The sequence below is a fragment of the Mobula birostris genome, chromosome 1 (assembly GCF_030028105.1).
Source record: "Mobula birostris isolate sMobBir1 chromosome 1, sMobBir1.hap1, whole genome shotgun sequence".
Classification (NCBI taxonomy): Eukaryota; Metazoa; Chordata; class Chondrichthyes; order Myliobatiformes; family Myliobatidae; genus Mobula; species Mobula birostris.
Window position 1 is genome coordinate 7,583,485 of NC_092370.1, and position 19,445 is coordinate 7,602,929.

Here is a 19,445-nt window from a genome sequence, read left to right on the forward strand (position 1 = left end):
AACACCACCTAAATAACACACACAAACTGCCTGAGGAACTCAGCAGGTCAGGCATCTATGAAACTGTCGATGTTCCAGGCCAAATCTTTTCATTAGCGCTGGAAATGGGGAAGAAACCAGAATTAAAATTTGTGAGGGGGGAATAAGTGAGAAGTCGGGAGGTGACAGGTGGAAGAGGTGAATGGATGAAGTTCACACTTCATCTCATCTCCCCTATCCATTCACCTTCCCCCTCCTGATGAAGGATCGGGTCAGAAACTGGTTTATTTTGCTTCATAGATGCTGCCTGACAGGCTGGTTAGAATTCTTTGAGGAAATAACAGGCACTATAGTCAAAGGACAGTCAGGGGATAGTGTTTGCTTGGATTTTCAGAAGGCCTTTGACAAGGTGCCAGAGGCTGCTTAACATGGTAAGTGGTTTTACAGGAAAGATTCTAGCATGGGTAGAAGATTAATCGCTTGGCAGGAGGCAAAGAGTGGGAATAAAGGGGCACTTTTCTGATTGGTTACCAATGACTAGTGCTGTTCCACAAGGGCCTTTTCTTTTCATGTCGTATGATGGAATTGATGGCTTGGTAGCCATGTTTGAGGTGGAGGGCCAGGTAGTGTTGAGGATGCAGGCAGTCCACAGAAGAACTTAGACATACTGGGAGAATGGGCACAGAAGTCAAAGATTGAATATGGTGTAGGAAAGTGTAGGGTCAAGAGAGGCATAAACTTTATTCTAAATGGGGAGAAAATTCAGAAATCAGAAGTGCAAATGGACTTGGGGGTCCTTGTGCAGGTTTCAAAAATGCTGGTGGAACTCAGCAGGTCAGATAGCATCCATGGAGAGAAATGCTGAGGTCCTGATGAAGGGTCGTGGTCTAAAATGTTGACTGTTTATTCCTCTCCATTGATGCTGCCTGGCCTGCTGAGTTCCTTCATTACCTTGTGGGTATTAGAAACATAGAAACAAAGAAAACATACAGCACAATACAGGCCCTTCGGCCCACAAAGCTGTGCCAAACATGTCCTTACCTTAGAACTACCTAGGCTTTACCCATAGCCCTCTCTTTTTCTAAGCTCCATGTAACCATCCAGGAGTCTCTTAAAAGACCCTGTCGTATCCGCCTCTACCATCACCGCTGGCAGCCCATTCCACACACTCACCACTCTCTGCGTAAAAAACTTACCCCTGACATCTCCTCTGAACCTACTTCCAAGCACCTTAAAACTATGCTCTCTCGTGCGAGCCATTTCAGCCCTGGGGAAAAGCCTCTGACTATCCACATGATCAATGCCTCTCGTCATCTTATACACCTCTATCAGGTCACCTCTCATCCTCCGTCGCTCCAAGGAGAAAAGGCCGAGTTCATTCAACTTATTCTCATAAGGCATGCTCCCCAATCCAGGCAACATCCTTGTACATCTCCTCTGCACCCTTTTTATGATTTCCACATCCTTCCTGTAGTGAGGCAACCAGAACTGAGCACAGTACTCCAAGTGGGGTCTGACCAGGGTCCTATATAGCTGCAACATTACCTCTCTGCTCTTAAACTCAATCCCACGATTGATGAAGGCCAATACACCGTATGCCTTCTTAACCACAGAGTCAACCTGCACAGCAGCTTTGAGTGTCCTATGGACTCGGACCACAAGATCCCTCTGATCCTCCACACTGCCAAGAGTCTTACCATTAATACTATATTCTGCCATTATATTTGAGCTACCAAAATGAACCACTTCACACTTACCTGGGTTGAACTCCATCTGCCACTTCTCAGCCCAGTTTTGTATCCTATCAATGTCCCGCTGTAACCACTGACAGCCCTCCACACTATCCACAACACCTCCAACCTATATGTCATTGTTTTACCTTGTTCCATCAAGCAGCTCCACCATTTCATCATGACTAGCTTATCACCCCTCTCAACCCCATTCTCCTGCCTTCTCCCCGTCACCTTAGACACCCTGACTAATCAGGAACATATTAGCCTCCGCTTTAAATGTACCCAAAGACTTGGCCTCCACAGACATCTACACAATGAGCCCCACAGATTCACCATCCTCTGGCTAAAAAAAATTCCTCTTCCTCTCTGTTCTAAATGGACGTTCTTCTATTCTGAGGTTGTGCCCCTGGTCCTGGACTCTCCCACTACAGGAAACATTTTCTTTATGTCCACTCTATCTAGGCCTTTCAAAATTCGCTAAGTTGCCATGAACTTTCCTTGCTATTCTTCTAAACTCCCACGGGTACAGGCCCAGAGTCATCAAACATTCCTCGTATGATAAACCCTTCATTCCTATGAACCCCTTCTGGACCCTCTCCAATGCCAGGAAATCTTTTCTTATATGAGGGACACAAAACCGCTCTGATTCCAATTCAGGACAGAGCAGAGCACCATGTAGACTGGTTTCACTTCCCAGTGCAGCAGCAGATTGAAATGTAGACCGATACTGCCTTGGCTGGGTTCACTTCCATTCCCCTCAGAACACTGCAAGGGCTGACCACCTGCTGACTACAAAGCAGTCAGTAAGAGGAAATTGTAAGAGTTCTGTAAAGTCTGTCTGAGTTACAACACACAGTGGAAAGTCCCTGGTCTGTAATGATAAATCTGATGACATCAGCTACAAGCTGTTCACTCTCACACACAATTTATTTTACTTATTCAAGTGAGTCAGCCTCAAGTGAGGCTGTAGACTGCAACTAACGGGTTCCTGAATCATCTGGGACTGGCTTCATGGCTGAGGACTCTCGTGAACTTCAGTTCTGAATGTTATTTGCTTACTTTTGTTGTTTGCTCCATTTGCTTTTTTCTTCTGCACTTTGGGTGTTTGTTAATCTTCTTTTTTTCAAATGGGTCCTATTGGGGTTCTTTGATTTGTGTCTGCCTGTAAGGAGATGAATCTCAGGGTTGGATATCGCATACAAGATTGGTTGTCCATCACATCTGACGATGATAGTTAGATCTCTGCAGTTCTGTTGTGTGTTCGTAGGTGGCGGTTGAGTTCAAGTTGTGAGTGACAGAGACGTCCACAACAAGGACATGAAAACTGTGCTGGATCGGGGAGTGGAGTCGCTGTTATTGTTTTCCTTCTTTGTCGGGCAGTGATTAGTATCACTTGACATCTCTCCTCCAGGTTGTTGTGAGTGGTTCTAACCAAGGCTCACCAGCCACTCCGGTCTTGTGCAATCCCTTCCAGCTCTCTTGGTAGAAGCCCATTGTGTGAACGCTAGGTTTCTCACAGTCTTTGAGTCTCTTACGGGGCCTGCCTCGATTTCTCTTGCCCAGTGAAACCTCCATCATATTGGCAAAACATACATACTTCGATAAATAATGTACTTTGAACTTTGAACTTTGAGCTGAGCCAGCATTTCATTGCCCATCTCTAGATTTAAATGACATCAGAGTCACCCTTCTCCTAGGTGAGCTGTCAATCACGACTGACGAGCCCCACCTGCCCGACGTCACCAGTGCCCCTTCTCCTGTCAGTAGAATCGGTTTTGCCAGGATTAGTAGCTAAGCCATGCACGAAGGCCAGGAGCTGGACTTGGTTGTTAGAGGCTATTTGAGATGCACGGTATCGGAGCATTTACTAGATAGTGGGACCAACTTATCCCTATTACTACCCCTGGCTATAACAACCTCGGGGAATGTCCACTGCCTTGCTGTTATACTCACTCACGTGGAAGGTTTCATGAGCAAACCCCGAGGAACGTCTGGTGCTGGAGACTCTGCAGCAGTCGTACATTGAGTTCAACACTGACTGGCAACTTCTGCGATAATACTGGTGCCAATCCGTACTGGTTTCCACCGCTCCATTGGATTCACCAGCTGCATGGAGAGGGGAGCCTGCTGCACGGGCAACAGCTCGCTCTCTATATTGTTCTGCCCTGGCTTGCATATCACGTAGACAGCTAGGACACAATATCCATGGTCCACGTAGTTTTAAAGATAAAGATCTTTGAAATATTAGCATTATTTGCCACATGTACATCGAAAGAGCCAGCTGGACATGGCCCAATCACACCCATGTGGCCAATCAACCTAATAATCCGTGCAGGTTTGGAATATGGGAGGAAGCCCATGCGGTCACAGGGAGAATGCACAAACAGCAGCGGGAATTGATCTCCCAGCGCATTACGCTACCTGGTGTTCCAGTGCTGCCATGCTTCCTGCTCCAATGCCCATACATCTGGGAATGTGGGAAGAAGCTGAGTCATCCGGAGGAAGCCCATGTGGAAAGTAGAGGAAAGTATGGGGGGGGGGGGGAATATCAGAGGTAAGTTTTATACACAGAGTGGAATACCCTGCCAAGGGAGGTGGTAGAGGCAGATACATTTGTAGTGTGTAGGTATATGTATATATATATATTTTTTTTTGTAATTTAGTTTTTTTTTATTCTTATATGTAACCGGGTGAGTGTCGGATCTTATTCAGTATTGTTAAAAGTGTACTTAGGCATCCATCCAGGTAATGCTAGAATAGTTGTCTGTGCCTTTAAGGGGAGACGGTGATGTCATTACGCACGGGCGGGATAGTGGGGAGACCATTTTGTTTCCTGCTGAAGATGCTGGTGGGGCGTTGGAATTGAGTTCCTCCCCGAGTCTGGGCATGGTGAGGAAAGATTTTCTCAAGTAAATGAATCGACACTGGATCGCATGGCTTATGCTAAGTTCCTCACCAGCCGAGTAGAATTCCCACTACCGTATTAGTTCTGGTATTTTTTATACTGCATACACAATTTTGTCCGTACACAAGGGTGTGGATCGAAAGTTAAACTCAGATTGTAACGGCAAGAACTGGTTGTAAATTTGTTCGCTTTGTTTTGTGACTCTCTTCTGGCACTTAAACATCTAAAACAGATAAAGGAATTAAAACTCAAAAAAGTATTTGTAGTCCCGAGTGTGTACCTTACCCCAGGCTACACATGTATCGTAATGTACTGCTGTGGAAAAACAACAAATTTTATGACAATATGCCGGTGATGTAAAACCTGATTCTGATAACAACTGAGAAAGTGTCAAACACGCCTCCCGGGAGGGTAAACATGTCCAGTTCTGAAATCCCGTCCCCTGCTCACATTCATGCCAGCTGTGGAGAAGCCACGTGCTGAGCGGGTTCCGCTGACATCCGGCGTGCCCTGCTTAAAGCTAACCCTCACTGTTTAAGTCACGCCTGCGGAGCTTGAAGAGGTTTGGAAAGTCACCAAGGACGCTCACAGATTTCTGCCGATGTAGGGTGGAGAGCACTCTGCCTGTTGCACCACCGGCTGATGTGGAGGCCCCAGTGCAGAGGAGCTCAAGAGGCTGTGGAGGATTGTAGGCTTAGCCGGCTCCGTCACAGGCACAACCCTCACCCTCCCACCTCCAAGCACAAACTTAGGAGGTGTTGCCTCAAGAAGGTGGCATCCATCCAAGAAAACCCTTTATTTTCCATCGGCAAGAAGGTATAGAACATACACTCGAGTGATTCAGCAGCAGCGCTTTCCTCTCTGCCATCAAATTTCTGAACAGCTCAATAACCCATGATCACTACCTCAGATACCCTGTTTATTATTTATTTACTTATTGTTTGTGGGTAGTGGGGTGGAGATAGGTCTCTGTCAAAGGAGATACACGGGGCTCCTTCCCTCCGCTAGCCTGTAGGTCACCCTTGGGCAAGGTGTAGCACCTCCCCCTCCCCCTTCCTTTCTCCCTGGGCCTCCTGTCCCATTATCCTCTCATATCCCTTTTGCCAATCAACTGTCCAGCTCTTGGCTCCATCCCTCCCCCTCCTGTCTTCTCCTATCATTTTGGATCTCCCCCTTCCCCTCCCACTTTCAAATCTCTTACTAGCTCTTCTTTCAGTTAGTCCTGACGAAGGGTCTCGGCCCGAAACGTCGACTGTACCTCTTCCTATAGATGCTGCCTGGCCTGCTGCGTTCACCAGCATTTTATATGTGTGTTGCTTGAATTTCCAGCATCTGCAGATTTTTCTTGTGTTTGTGAAGGTGTAGCACCTGTTTAGCCCCTCTGATCGGGGTGGTGGATGGCTGTATGAGCAGGTGGTGCATATTACGAGTCCTTGTTACGCAAAACCACTGACGCCAGGCAGACAGTCTCTGAAGAGTATTGATAATGGTTGGGGTCACCCGTCTTGTAAAGACACTGCCCAGAAGAAGGCAATGGCAAACCACTTTTGTAGAAAAATTTGCCCAGAACAATCCTGGTCATGTAAAGACCATGATTGTCTACATCATACGACATGATGCATAACGAATGATTTATTTTTATAACGTGTAGTAATTTTCGTGTGTTGCACTGTAGTGTTGCTGGAAAATGACACATTTCATAACCAACGTCAGTGCCAGTCCGTCACTGATTCTGATGACTGCATTCGGTCTAGCTGAGTCAGAGATGTAGTGACATCTAGCCCCATCTAGTGGTGACACAGGAAAGAACGGAATCAAACATTCCTTGAGGAACGTGTAGAGTCATGGAGTGCTTCAGCAAAGAAACAGGTCTTTTGGCCCATCTAGTCCCTGCCTGTCGGATCATCTGCCTAGTTCTACTGACCTGCACCTTGACCATAGCTCTCTGCCATAGTTGGATGCATCAGCAAGGGAGATGAGGCTGAGTACAGGGCTACGGTAGGAAACTTTGTCACATGGTGTGAGCAGAATTATCTGCAGCTTAATGTGAAAAAGACTAAGGAGCTGGTGGTAGACCTCAGGAGAGCTAAGGTACCGGTGACCCCTGTTTCCATCCAGGGGGTCAGTGTGGACATGGTGGAGGATTACAAGTACCTGGGGATACCAATTGACAATAAACTGGACCGGCCAAAGAACACTGAGGCTGTCTACAAGAAGGGTCAGAGCCGTCTCTATTTCCTGAGGAGACTGAGGTCCTTTAACATCTGCTGGATGATGCTGAGGATGTTCTACGAGTCTGTGGTGGCCAGTGCGATCATGTTTGCTGTTGTGTGCTGGGGCAGCAGGCTGAGAGTAGCAGACACCAACAGAATCAACAAACTCATTCGTAAGGCCAGTGATGTTGTGGGGATGGAACTGGACTCACTGACGGTGGTGTCTGAAAAGAGGATGCTGTCCAAGTTGCATGCCATCTTGGTCAATGTCTCCCATCCACTACATAATGTACTGGGTGGGCACAGGAGTACATTCAGCCAGAGACTCATTCCACCGAGATGCAGCACGGAGCGTCATAGGAAGTCATTCCTGCCTGTGGCCATCAAACTTTACAACTCCTCCCTTGGAGGGTCAGACACCCTGAGTCAATAGGCTGATCCTGGACTTATTTCATAATTTCCTGGCATAATTTACATATTACTATTCAACTATTTATGGTTTTATTACTATTTATTATTTATGGTGCAACTATAACGAAAACCAGTTTCCCCCGCGATCAATAAAGTATGACTATGACTATGACTATGCTCCCTCCCCTCCACGTACTCACCAAAACTTCCCTTAAATGTTGAAATTGAACCTGCACCCTGCCACTTGCACTGACAGCTCAGTCCACAGTCTCACCACCCTCTGAGTGAAGTTAACTCCCAGATTCTCCTAAAATGTTACACCTTAGCCTCTAGTCTAGTCTCCCTCAACCTGAGGGCTAAAAGCCTGCTTGCATTCACCCCATCTGTACCCCCCATAATTTTGTATACCTCTTTAAGGTCTCCCCTCATTCTCTTATGCTCCAGGGAAAAAAAGTCTGAATCTATTCAACCTTCCTCTATAAATCAGGTCCTCAAGTACCAACCCCGAAACGCTCTTTAGCACACCACTGTTGTAATGTGTGGTTATTTGAGTTACTGTCACCTTCCTGTCAGCTTGAACCAGTCTGGCCGTTCTCCTCTGACCTCTCTCACTTATCTATTTAGAATTAGATTATGAGAACACTCAGTCCTCTTATTGTCATTTAGAAATGCATACATGCATTAAGAAATGATACCATGTTTCTCCAGAGTGATATCACAGAAAAACAGGGCAGACCAAAGACTAACACTGACAGAACCACATAATTATAATATATAGTTACAGCAGTGCAAAGCAATACCATCATTTGATGAAGAACAAACCATGGGCACGGTAAATAAAGTCTCAAAGTCCCCGAGTCGATCGACTCCCGAGTCCCCAATAGCGGCGGCAAAACTTATCAGCGATCACTCGTAGTCAAGTATGATTCTTCTCCTGGTGGTCGATCTGATCACTTGAGGGTCTTGAGATGACTGAAGAGGCCGATCCGTGATCCACTAGTCCTATTGCGGTGTTGGCAAGTGTAGGCCATTGAGGTGGTGGTAGACGTAGTTAGTTGGGCCTTTCCTTATGTTGAGTTCAGCTGGAATCTTCTCCTGGTCCCAGATCTTGACAAGCAGATAATGAAATATGATTTTTAAGTTCTGTGGCATTTTCCTTGAGGACTTGTGTTGGGATTCCATCAGGCCCAGTGGCTTTGTTGTTTCTCAATTTCTTGCAAGGCATCTGTACGTCTTTGATACCAGGAGGCTTACTCATGTCCTCCTTCATGGGCCATTGTGGGAGCTGGTAGATGACTTCAATGTCAGCAGTGATGTTACGATTAAGTAGCTCCTCAAAGTGTTCCTTCCATCGAGAACTGATGGCATCATTGTCCTTTAGCAGCCTTTGGAGCAAAGGGGGTTCAGGCCATAATGGTTTGGTGGTTAGGCCATGATACACTGCCTTGGTGGCAATAAAGAAACTCTTGATAGCACCAGAGAGAACAAGCTGCTGTATTTCTGGGGCCTCTCAGTCCACCACTGACTCTGTATTTTCCTCACGCTACACTGGACTATGGCCTTAGCTTTGGAGTGAGCTTCTCATTTTGTCTTGCGTTTGATGTCCTCTGCCAGGCAAACGTTCCTCCGTTGTTGATTTCCTCTTCTATTTCATTGTCATTTTCATCAAACCAGTCTTTGTTTTTCCTGTCTTGTATCCAATGATGTTTTTACAAGTATCAAGGACGGTGGCCTTCAGTGTGGTCATGTGAGCTTCAATGTCCTCTGGACACTGCTTTGGGAGCCTTTTAGAAAGGGCAGCCTGGAGGTGTTGCACCTTCACTGTGTCTTTTAGGCTCTCGATGGTGAATCTGGGACGGCTCAACTTCTTTTGCACTCTACTCCTCCGCATGATTTTGGAGGTGAGTGAATAAGCCGTCGGTCTGTCTAGCCACCATCAGCACTGATCACGGCTTCTGTACTGTTTACATCTCTGCGTTTCCTCCTCTGAACAATGATATCATCTGTAACACGCCAACTCTTTGAACAGGGATGCACCCACACAGTTTTCACCTTATTACTCTGGTGGAACAGGGTGTTGGTGATGGTCAGGGCATGTTCAGCACACTTGGAGAGTAAGAGCACTCCAATGGAGTTGATGTTGCCAACAACTTCCTTCCCAATTGTGCCTTTCCAGGAGTTGCTGTCCTGCCAATTAAACTACCCAGTACATAGAACATAGAATAGTACAGGCCCTTCAGCCCACAATGTTGTGCTGACCCTCAAACCCTACCTCCCATATAACCCCCCACCTTAAATTCCTCCATATACCTGTCTAGTAGTCTCTTAAACTTCACTAGTGTATCTGCCTCCACCACTGACTCAGGCAGTGCATTCCACGCACCAACCACTTTCTGAGTAAAAAACCTTCCTCTAATATCCCCCTTGAACTTCCCACCCCTTACCTTAAAGCCATGTCCTCTTGTATTGAGCAGTGGTGCCCTGGGGAAGAGGCACTGGCTATCCACTCTATCTATTCCTCTTATTATCTTGTTCACCTCTATCATGTCTCCTCTCATCCTCCTTCTCTCCAAAGAGTAAAGCCCTAGCTCCCTTAATCTCTGATCATAATGCATACTCTCTAAACCAGGCAGCATCCTGGTAAATCTCCTCTGTACCCTTTCCAATGCTTCCACATCCTTCCTATAGTGAGGTGACCAGAACTGGACACAGTACTCCAAGTGTGGCCTAACCAGAGTTTTGCAGAGCTTCGGACTCTGGGAGGAAACGGAAGAAGTGGGAGGAAACCTACACATTCCACAGGGAAGAGGTCCAGAGACTCGATGCTGGAATTAAACTCTGAGCTCTGGAACGCTTCGAACTGTAACAGCGTCACATTAACTGCTACTTGGGTGACGTGGGGTCATTAGCCCAGAATGGCCTGTTACCGAGATGTATCATGGTAAATGAAATTAATAAGGATGGGGCCTGTAGAAGGTGCAAAGTTGAAGTCTGTTTGTAAATTATGCAGATTTGTGTTCATGGACACTCCGTTTATAAGCAAAATATTAAAATGAAGGCAAGTTAACTGTAATGGTTCACCAAGAATAGAAAGCTGTTGTTAAAATAGTTGGGATGTTTTCGGTGTTAGTGGCCGACGTTTCCAAGGTGATTCCTGACGTGGGCTGGTTCCTGGATGACTGACTGCATTTTCTGGGCAATTTCAGTCCTCAGGATACCTAGGAGTAACATTTATTGAAAGATGATATAGAAATAGTCAAAGTAATCTAAAATTTTATTTGGAAAGTTAGGACATCTGGGATCTAGGAAAACTTGATCCACTCTCCTTTCCTATGAGATTTGTTCTCCTTCAGCCCTTTGTCTCCTCCTCTTATCGCCTCCCAGCTTCTGTAACTCCTTGCGGGACAAGGCCGGGTCCAAACTCCCTACTCCGGAACACCCCAGTCTGTCATTGTGCTAACCACTACACCGCCGTGGCTCCCTACAAACCTCAGCGAGGCCACTGACTTGGGAACCTGGTCGTGCTGCATATGTGAATGCAGGGATGGCGGAGGCTAAGTGAGTCCCATTACTGGCGATTTAATCCTGAAACTGTAATGCACAATATAAAACTGAGCAAGACGTAAGAAGATACTCTAATTTCCAGTAAAAAAAAATGAAATAAGTGTTGGTCCACAGCCTCTTGTGCCAAGGTGAGGAACCCTCAGGGTGGAGGAGCAACTGTCTGGGTAGCCTCCAATCTGATGGCATGAACATCGATTTCTCCTCTTGGTAAAAAGTTTTTTCCCTTCCCCTCACTTCTATTCCCCACTCTGGTCCTTTATTTCTTCTCATCTGCTCCTGGGTCCCTTTCTCCTCTGGTCCACTCCCCTCTCCTATCAGATTTCTTCCTCTTCAGCCCTTTATCTTTTTCCCTCATCTATTATTTGTTACTATTACTGCCCGTGACGCTGCTGGCATCTAGGGCAGCAATGCCAGTCCATCTCTGTCTGTTCATGCTGTCGCTCTCTGACGTAGAAGGATTCTTCATTGCTGTTTACGTAACAGTTTTGTTCGACTAGTCAGGGTTGTTAGCCCTGAGCGGAACCCCTGAACCTAGTGGACTGGTGGACCACTCTTAGTCTGGCCTCTGGCCTTTGACCTGTTTGGCATGGGTGACCCTACCAAGAGCCAAAGCATGAAGCCCTGACTCTAGCCAGCATAGCCCTCTGTATCATTAAGGCACGCAAGCCTCCAAACCCAACGATGAGGTTGTGGTCCTATTGGAGGTTTCCACTTGCCCAGCTTCACCTGTCACCTTCTAGCTAGCTTCCTTTTTATTCTGGTGTCTCCTCCCTTCCTTCTCATTCCTGAAGATGGGTCTCAGCCCGAAAGGTTAACCGTCTATTCATTTTCATAGATGCTGCCTGGCCTGCTGAGTTCCTCCAGCATTTTGTGTGTGTGTGTTGAAATGAATGCTGTGCACATTTGTATATCACAAGATGTACAGCCTTTCAGTGTTGAACGAGGAGTTTTCCTGAATTTCGTGCCCTGTTTGGCTTAGTCTTTTAATCTACATTCACTTTTTAAAAAAACTCTCTTCCAGGTTGGGCGTCAGTTCAGCTGTCGGCCACTAGAGGGAGACAAACTACAACAACACCCTTTCCTGACCAAGGGTCTTAGTCCTAAAATGTTAACTGCCGCTCGACCCACAGATGCCGCCTCACCTGTTACAGGGTTTCCAGCAGTACCTGCTTTTGTTTTGGATTTTCAATATTTTCAGTTCTTCAAAAGAAAATCTCCCTTCAATCACCACACAAAGCTTGCACCCCTTCACAGGGGTATTAATGCACTTGTTGTTGGATTAGGTTTACCTCTCAGGCTGTCACTAAAGACTCCCACCACCCAGGACATGCCCTTCTTCTTACCAGTGGAAAGGAGCTGCACACTCAATGATTCAGGAAGAGCTTTTCCCCTCTGCCGTTAGATTTCTGAACAGCCCCTGAGCCCTCACTATTCCTCTAATGTTTATTTCATTGTTTATCATTACTTTTCTTCTGTCTTGCCAGAAAGCCAACACATTTCATGACTGTTGACACGTTCTCACATTTCATGACACGTTCTCCTGACTCTGAAAGCACGACAGTGCCCTTACTGAGAATTTTACAAAGATTCGGCATGACATCTAAAACTTCAACAATCTTCTATAGATGTGTGGTGGAGAGTGTATTGACTGGCTGCATCGCAGCCTGGTATGGAAACGCCAATGCCCTTGAATGGAAAATCTTAAAAAAGTAGTGGATACGGCCCAGTCCATCACGGTAAAGCCCTCCCCACCAATGAGCACATCTGCACGCTGTCGGAGCAGTGCTGCCAGGATAATCAAGGACACAACCCACCCAGCCAACACACTTTTTGTCCCTTTTCCCTCCGGGAGAAGGCTCAGGAGCTTGAAGACTCGTACGGCCAGATTTGGGAACAGCTTCTTTCCAACTGTGATAAGACTGCTGAACGGATCCTGACCTGGATCTGGGCCGTACCCTCCAAATATCCGGACCTGCCTCTCGGTTTTTTTGCACTACCTTACTTTCCATTTTTCTATTTTCTATTTATGATTTATAATTTAAATTTTTAATATTTACTATTGATTTGTAATCCAGGGAGTGGGAAGTGCAGAATCAAATATCGCTGTGATGATTTACGTTCTAGTATCAATTGTTTGGCGACGATAAAGTAAAAAGTAGACAAAGTATTGTCGCAGGAAAGCAGCATCCGTCATCACGGACCCCCACCACTCAGACCATGCTCTCTTCTCACTGCTGCCATCAGGGAGGAGGTACAGGAGCCTCAGGACCACACCACCAGGTTCAGGAACAGTCATTACCCCTCAATCTTCAGGCTCCTGAACCAGAGGGGATAACTTCACTCAACTGTTCCCACAACGTATGGGCTCTTCATCTCATCTTCTCAATATTTACTGCTTATTTATTTTATTATTATTTATTTCTTTTTGTATTTGCACGTTTTGTTTCTTTTGTACAGTGGTTGCTTGTCAGTCCTATTGGGTGTGGTCTTCCATTGAACCTATTGTGTTTCTTGGACTTACAGTGTACATAACAATGAACCACAGGGTTGAGTATGGTTATATATACTGTATGCACTTTGATAATAAACTTACTTTGAACGTTGAACCGATTCACTTGAGCCATGACGTGGATTAACAATTTTGACCTGTTGTGGGTGTTCCTCTTACACCAGATGAGTACTTTGGCTTTAAGTCGTGGTGTGCATCTTGTAAGCATCTGCGTGTCTTCCGGTGCTGTGGATTTAGCTATCTCAGGGTTCCCAGGGTGGCCTTGGCCTGGGAGAAGATATACTTTCAATGTGATTGGGGGGAATGTGGGGTGGGAATGTCAGACACAGTTTTTTTAGACAGAGAGGGACAAGTGCATGAAATAAGTGGGAGGTGGTGGTGCAGGCAGAAACATGAGGAGCATAAAGAGCTCAGGGCTAACAGTCCCAACAGGCAGAACAAAATTGCCGCAGAAACAGCAATGAAGAGTCCTTCTACATCTGAGTGTGACGGTATTCCTGAGTCTCCACCTGGTGAGACCACACCTGGAGTACTGTGTGCAGTCTTGGTCTCCAAATTTGAGGAAGGACATTCTTGCTATTGAGGGAGTGCAGCGAAGGTTCACAAGGTTAATTCCCGGGATGGTGGGACTGTCATATGTTGAAAGATTGGAGCAACTGGGCTTATATACGCTGGAATTTAGAAGGCTGAGAGGGGATCTTATTGAAACATATAAGATTATTAAGGGATTGGACACGCTGGAGGCAGGAAGCATGTTCCCGCTGATGGGTGAGTCCAGAAACAGAGGCCACAGTTTAAGAATTAGGAGTAGACCATTTAGAACGGAGTTGAAGAAAAACTTTTTCACCCAGAGTGGTGGATATATGGAATGCTCTGCCCCAGAAGGCTGTGGAGGCCAAGTCTCTGGATGCTTTCAAAAAAGAGATGGATAGAGCTCTTAAAGATAGCGGAATCAAAGGTTATGGGGATAAGGCAGGAACTGGATACTGATTGTGGATGATCAGCCATGATCACAGTGAATGGCGGTGCTGGCTCAAAGGGCCAAATGGCCTACTCCTGCACCTATTGTCTATTGACCTGCATGACTGACAGTAGTGAAAACCGAGAGGAGGCTACAGACACGATGAAGGAAGCCCTGAACACCGCCAGAGATGGGGATCCTTCCTTACTGCCCCAAACACCAGTGACGTAACCGGCAGTAAGTTAGTAAATCAGTAGATAGGCACATGGCTGATAGAAAAATGGAGGGTTATGTAGGAAGGAAGAGTTAGAATGATTTTAGAGCAGGTTAAAAGGTCAGTACACCATAGTGGGCTGAAGGGCCTGTACCGAGCTGTAGTGTTCAATGTTCTATTTAGATACAGGGCAGTGGTGGAGGATTACAAGTACCTGGGGATACGAATTGACAATAAACTGGACTGGTCAAAGAACACTGAGGCTGTCTACAAGAAGGGTCAGAGCTGTCTCTATTTCCTGAGGAGACTGAGGTCCTTTAACATCTGCCGGACGATGCTGAGGATGTTCTACGAGTCTGTGGTGGCCAGTGCTATCATGTTTGCTGTTGTGTGCTGGGGCAGCAGGCTGAGGGTAGCAGACACCAACAGAATCAACAAACTCATTCGTAAGGCCAGTGATGTTGTGGGGATGGAACTGGACTCTCTGACAGTGGCGTCTGAAAAGAGGATGCTGTCCAAGTTGCATGCCATCTTGGTCAATGTCTCCCATTCACTACATAATGTACTGGGTGGGCACAGGAGTACATTCAGCCAGAGACTCATTCCACCGAGATGCAACACAGAGCGTCATAGGAAGTCATTCCTGCCTGTGGCCATCAAACTTTACAACTCCGCTCTTGGAGGGTCAGACACCCTGAGGCTGGTCCTGGACTTATTTCCTGCATAAGTAATTTACATATTACTATTTAACTATTTATGGTTTTATTACTATTTATTATTTATGGAGCAACTGTAATGAAAACCAATTTCCCCCGGGATCAATAAAGTATGACTACGACTATGACTATGACTATGACTAGTTCTAATTCATTTAAAACTAACCAGCTCCCAAAAAATAACTTGCATTCAAATTAATTAGGGAGAAATCTCTCCCACCCGTAATGCCCTCCGACAGGCCAGGTTAGAAACTTCCCTTCAAGATTCAACATTGTTTAGCGTCATTTCCAGAACGGAAGTGTAAAGGAGAATGAAATCCGTGTTACTACGGATCCGATACAGCACAAAAAACACAATAAGATAAAGAATACAATAATATAAAAACACACATTATACAAATACGTAAGGTAGCTTATATTCATAGATTGATTGTACGTCCATAAGGTGATGCTGTGCACAGGAGTGTCTGTGCATAGGGTGACTGACGGGAAATGATAAACGAGTGGTGGTTGGGGTGTGGAGGGGTGGGTTAGTGAGCGGAGATGCTGATCAGCCTTACTGCTTGGGGAGAGCTCTTTAGCCTGGTGACCCGGGCACTGAAGGAGGCCAAGGGGTCAGTGGGGTGTTGGGGAGGATGGATGGGGAGCTGAAGCAATGGGCCGAGCAGAGGGGGAGAGAGCAGGATCTGAGATTGTCTACTGCCATTTCCAGTCTAGTAGGTACCTTGGTGCCTTTGTCATGGTGAAGACTTTCGCTTCCAGATCCAGCTTCTCCTTTGGGTTCCAACAGAGTCAGGCCATCCTTCACAGCGCTCAGGCTGGGAGCTAGACACAAGTTCAATTCAGAAAATTAGCATTAACAAGAGAGTGTTGTGGAACGGGGAGGCCATTCATTCCCTTTGATGTACAGTATGTATCTGTAAATCAGAGTTTGTGTTGATCATCCATCAATGGGGTGGAGTCACTCTCAAAGACTTTATTTACTAATTTTATCGTTTGTGTGATTTGTCTTTTGCACATTGGTTGTCAGTCCTTTGTTATTTATAGTTTTTCATAAATTCTATCAGATTTCTTTATTTTCATGTAAATTCCTGTAAGAAAATGAATCTCTGGGTTGTATGTGGTGACCTGTACATATATGTACTTTGAAGTCTGATCAGACGACACCATGGCAGTTGGCCTGATCAGAGGGGATGACGAGACGGCCTACAGGGACGAGGTCCAGCTCCTGGCCACGTGGTGTGCCAACAACAACCTGGCCCCTAACACCGAGAAGACCAAGGAAATCATTCTGGACTTCAGGCATGCTAGGAGTTACACTCACGTCCCCATCTACATCAACGGAGCTGTAGTGGAGCGTGTATCAAGCTTCAAATTCCTTGGTGTCCACATTTCCAAGGATCTCACCTGGTCCCTGAACTCCTCCATCCTGATCAAAAAGGCGCAACAGTGCCTTTATTTCCTGCGGAGCATCAAGAAAGCTCACCTCTGTCCCAGGATACTGACAGACTTTTACTGCTGCACCATTGAGAGCATACTCACCAACTGCATCTCAGTGTGGTATGGCAATTGTCCCATATCGGACCGCAAAGCACTCCAGCGTGTGGTGAAAACTGCCCAGCAGATTATCGGCACCCAATTGCCAACATTGAGAACATCTACCATAAACGCTGCCTGGGCAGGGCGAAAAGCATTATCAGGGATGCATCTCACCCTAACCATAGACTTTTTACTCTCCTCCTATCCAGTATGCGCTACAGGAGCCTCCACTCCTGCACCAGCAGGCACAGGAAGAGCTTCTTCCCTGAGGCTGTGACCCTGCTGAACCTCTCATCGCAGCGCTAAGCAGTATTGCACCCATATTGTACTGTCTCAGTACTTCTATATTTGTGTGCTGTAGCACTTACTTATTATTCGCAGTTATTTTGTAAATAACACTATTCTTTGCATTTCTGGTTAGATGCTAACTGCATTTAATTGGCACAATGACAATAGAGTTGAATCTAATCTAACTTTGAGGTACAGGAGCCTGAAGACAGACTCTCGATGACATAGGCACAGCTATTGATTTATTTATTTGTTTATTGCGATACAATGTGGAACGGGGCCTACTGGTCCTTGGAGCCATGCTGCCCAGCAACGCTCTCATCTAACCCTAGCGTAATCATGAGTCAATTCACAATGACCAATTAGCCCACTATCCAGTGTGTCTTTGGACTGTGGCTGGAAATGGGAGCCTGGAGGAAACCCACTCGGTCACGGGGAGAACGTACAAACTCCTTACAGACAGCGGTGGGAATTGAACCTGGGTCGCTGGTACTGTGTAGCATTGTTTAACTAGAATCCCAGTTTAGTGTTTCTCTGTTTATTTATAAATAAATGGTTCATGTGCTTCTTCGTAATCAGTGTCTCCTGTCTCACTTACCAAACCTGTGAACCTGCTTCCTCACAAGAATGGCAGAGCAGACTCGATGGGCCAAATGGTCTCTTATGGTTAGTTTCTGTGGTAAACCATGTATATATGTTGTAATTCGGTTACCTGTCTGGACACACACCTCTGCTGACTGCCCCTGTGGCTCCTCCCACAGAGTCCTGTATAAAGGTGTTCGCCTTGCCCCTCCCCCTCAGTCCGGGGGCAGACACTCACTGTGGAGGTCGTATTGTACAGCGAATAAAAGCCTTTCAGTATTTTACCAAACCTCAGTCTTTTGGAGTTATTGAAGGTGCTTCAGTTTCCCAAACACTATTTCAGGAAGCATCCATTTCAGCAATTCAGATTTACTTATCACGTGTGCATCCATCGAAACGTACAGGGAACTGTTTCGTTTGCATCAACAACCAACGCAACCTGACGATGTGCTGGGGGGCAGCCTGCAAGTGTCACCACACATTCCGGCGCCAACACAGCGTGTCCACGATGTCCGACAGAACAACACAAAACACAACAGCAACAAAACAAGCCCCGTTTCCTCCCCCCCCCCCACACCCACAGAGACAGTCCTGCAGACCCAGGAAAGCCAGGAAAGACCTCTGGGCCTTCAGGCCTCTCTCGGAGACATCAGGCCTCTGACTGCTCCAGTGGCCTTCAGACCTGTAGACTCAGGGCTTCAGCCATTGGGCTTTAAGTCATGGATTTTCAATTGACTGTTGGACTTTGATCTTAGGCATCAATCCCAGGTCAAGCTGATTATGGGTCCGTGAACTTTCAGCTCACCAGTGATGGCATTTTGCTGTAAAATACGAATATAATATGGACTAGAATACAAAAGCTAGGATATAATGTTGAGACTTTATAAAGCACTGGTGAGGCCTCACTTGGAGAATTGTGAGCAGTTTTGGGCCCCTTATCTAAGAAAGGATGTGCTGAAACTGGAGAGGGTTCAAAGGAGATTCACAAAAATGATTCCAGGGTCGAAGGGGTTGCCATATGAAGAGCATTTGATAGCTCTGGGCTCGTATTTGCTGCAATTCAAAAGGATGAGGAGTGACCTCATTAAAACCTTTTGAATGTTGAAAGGCCTCGACGTCCAGAGGGTGATTTTTATGGTGGGGGAGTATAGGACCAGACAGGAAGGCCTCAGAGTAGAGGACGTCTATTTAATTATTTAATGTATATACAGTAATTCATGTTTTTTTCCTATTATTATGTATTGCCTTGTATTGCTGCCACAAAGACAACAAATTTCATGACACACACAAGTAACATTAACCTGATTCTGGATAAAGTCAAGAATATAAAGGTACCTTGCTCTGGTATTTCAAAGTCTTCCCCCTCCTCCGGGGGCCTCTCCCCGGAAATGCCAGATGTGGTTGTCTCCTGGAAGCTGATATCAGGCAGACCGGAGGAGGTCTCCATCTCCGTGGTGACAGTAACGTCATCGGGGGGCTGAATCGGCTGTGGATCCATGAGACGTGCGTGAACTTCCTGAAACGCAACATATGGTGGAAGACACCACCTTCAGAACAAGCAGGACCAACGTAAGAACTATTAACCAGGAGAAAATTAAGGCAGCTGCTGACAATCGTGTGATTAAAATAGAAGGAAGGCACGTTTTGTGTGCATTGTCCTGGGCTTATCTTCGTCAACGCACATGGTGGGGGCTCAAAACTGACTGAAAACAGGACCTGTTGAAGGGTTTCGGCCCGAAATGTCGACTGTACTCTTTTTCACAGATGCCACCCGGCCTGCTGAGTTCCTCCAGCATTTTGTGTGTGTTGCTCAGATTTCCAGCATCAGTAG

General features: G+C 46.2%; 1 protein-coding gene across 2 annotated transcripts in view; it reads right to left on the reverse strand.

The window, feature by feature from the left end:
• LOC140194776 (collagen alpha-1(XV) chain-like) overlaps positions 1–19,445 on the reverse strand; it is a 333,668-nt gene that overhangs the window by 156,810 nt on the left and 157,413 nt on the right. For both annotated transcript variants that reach the window (XM_072252059.1, XM_072252067.1), the window contains exons 6-7: positions 18,950–19,130; positions 15,930–16,030 (exon numbers count right to left, since the gene is read on the reverse strand). In XM_072252059.1, the coding sequence (XP_072108160.1) occupies positions 15,930–16,030; positions 18,950–19,130 (282 nt within the window). The remainder of the gene's footprint in view (positions 1–15,929; positions 16,031–18,949; positions 19,131–19,445) is intronic.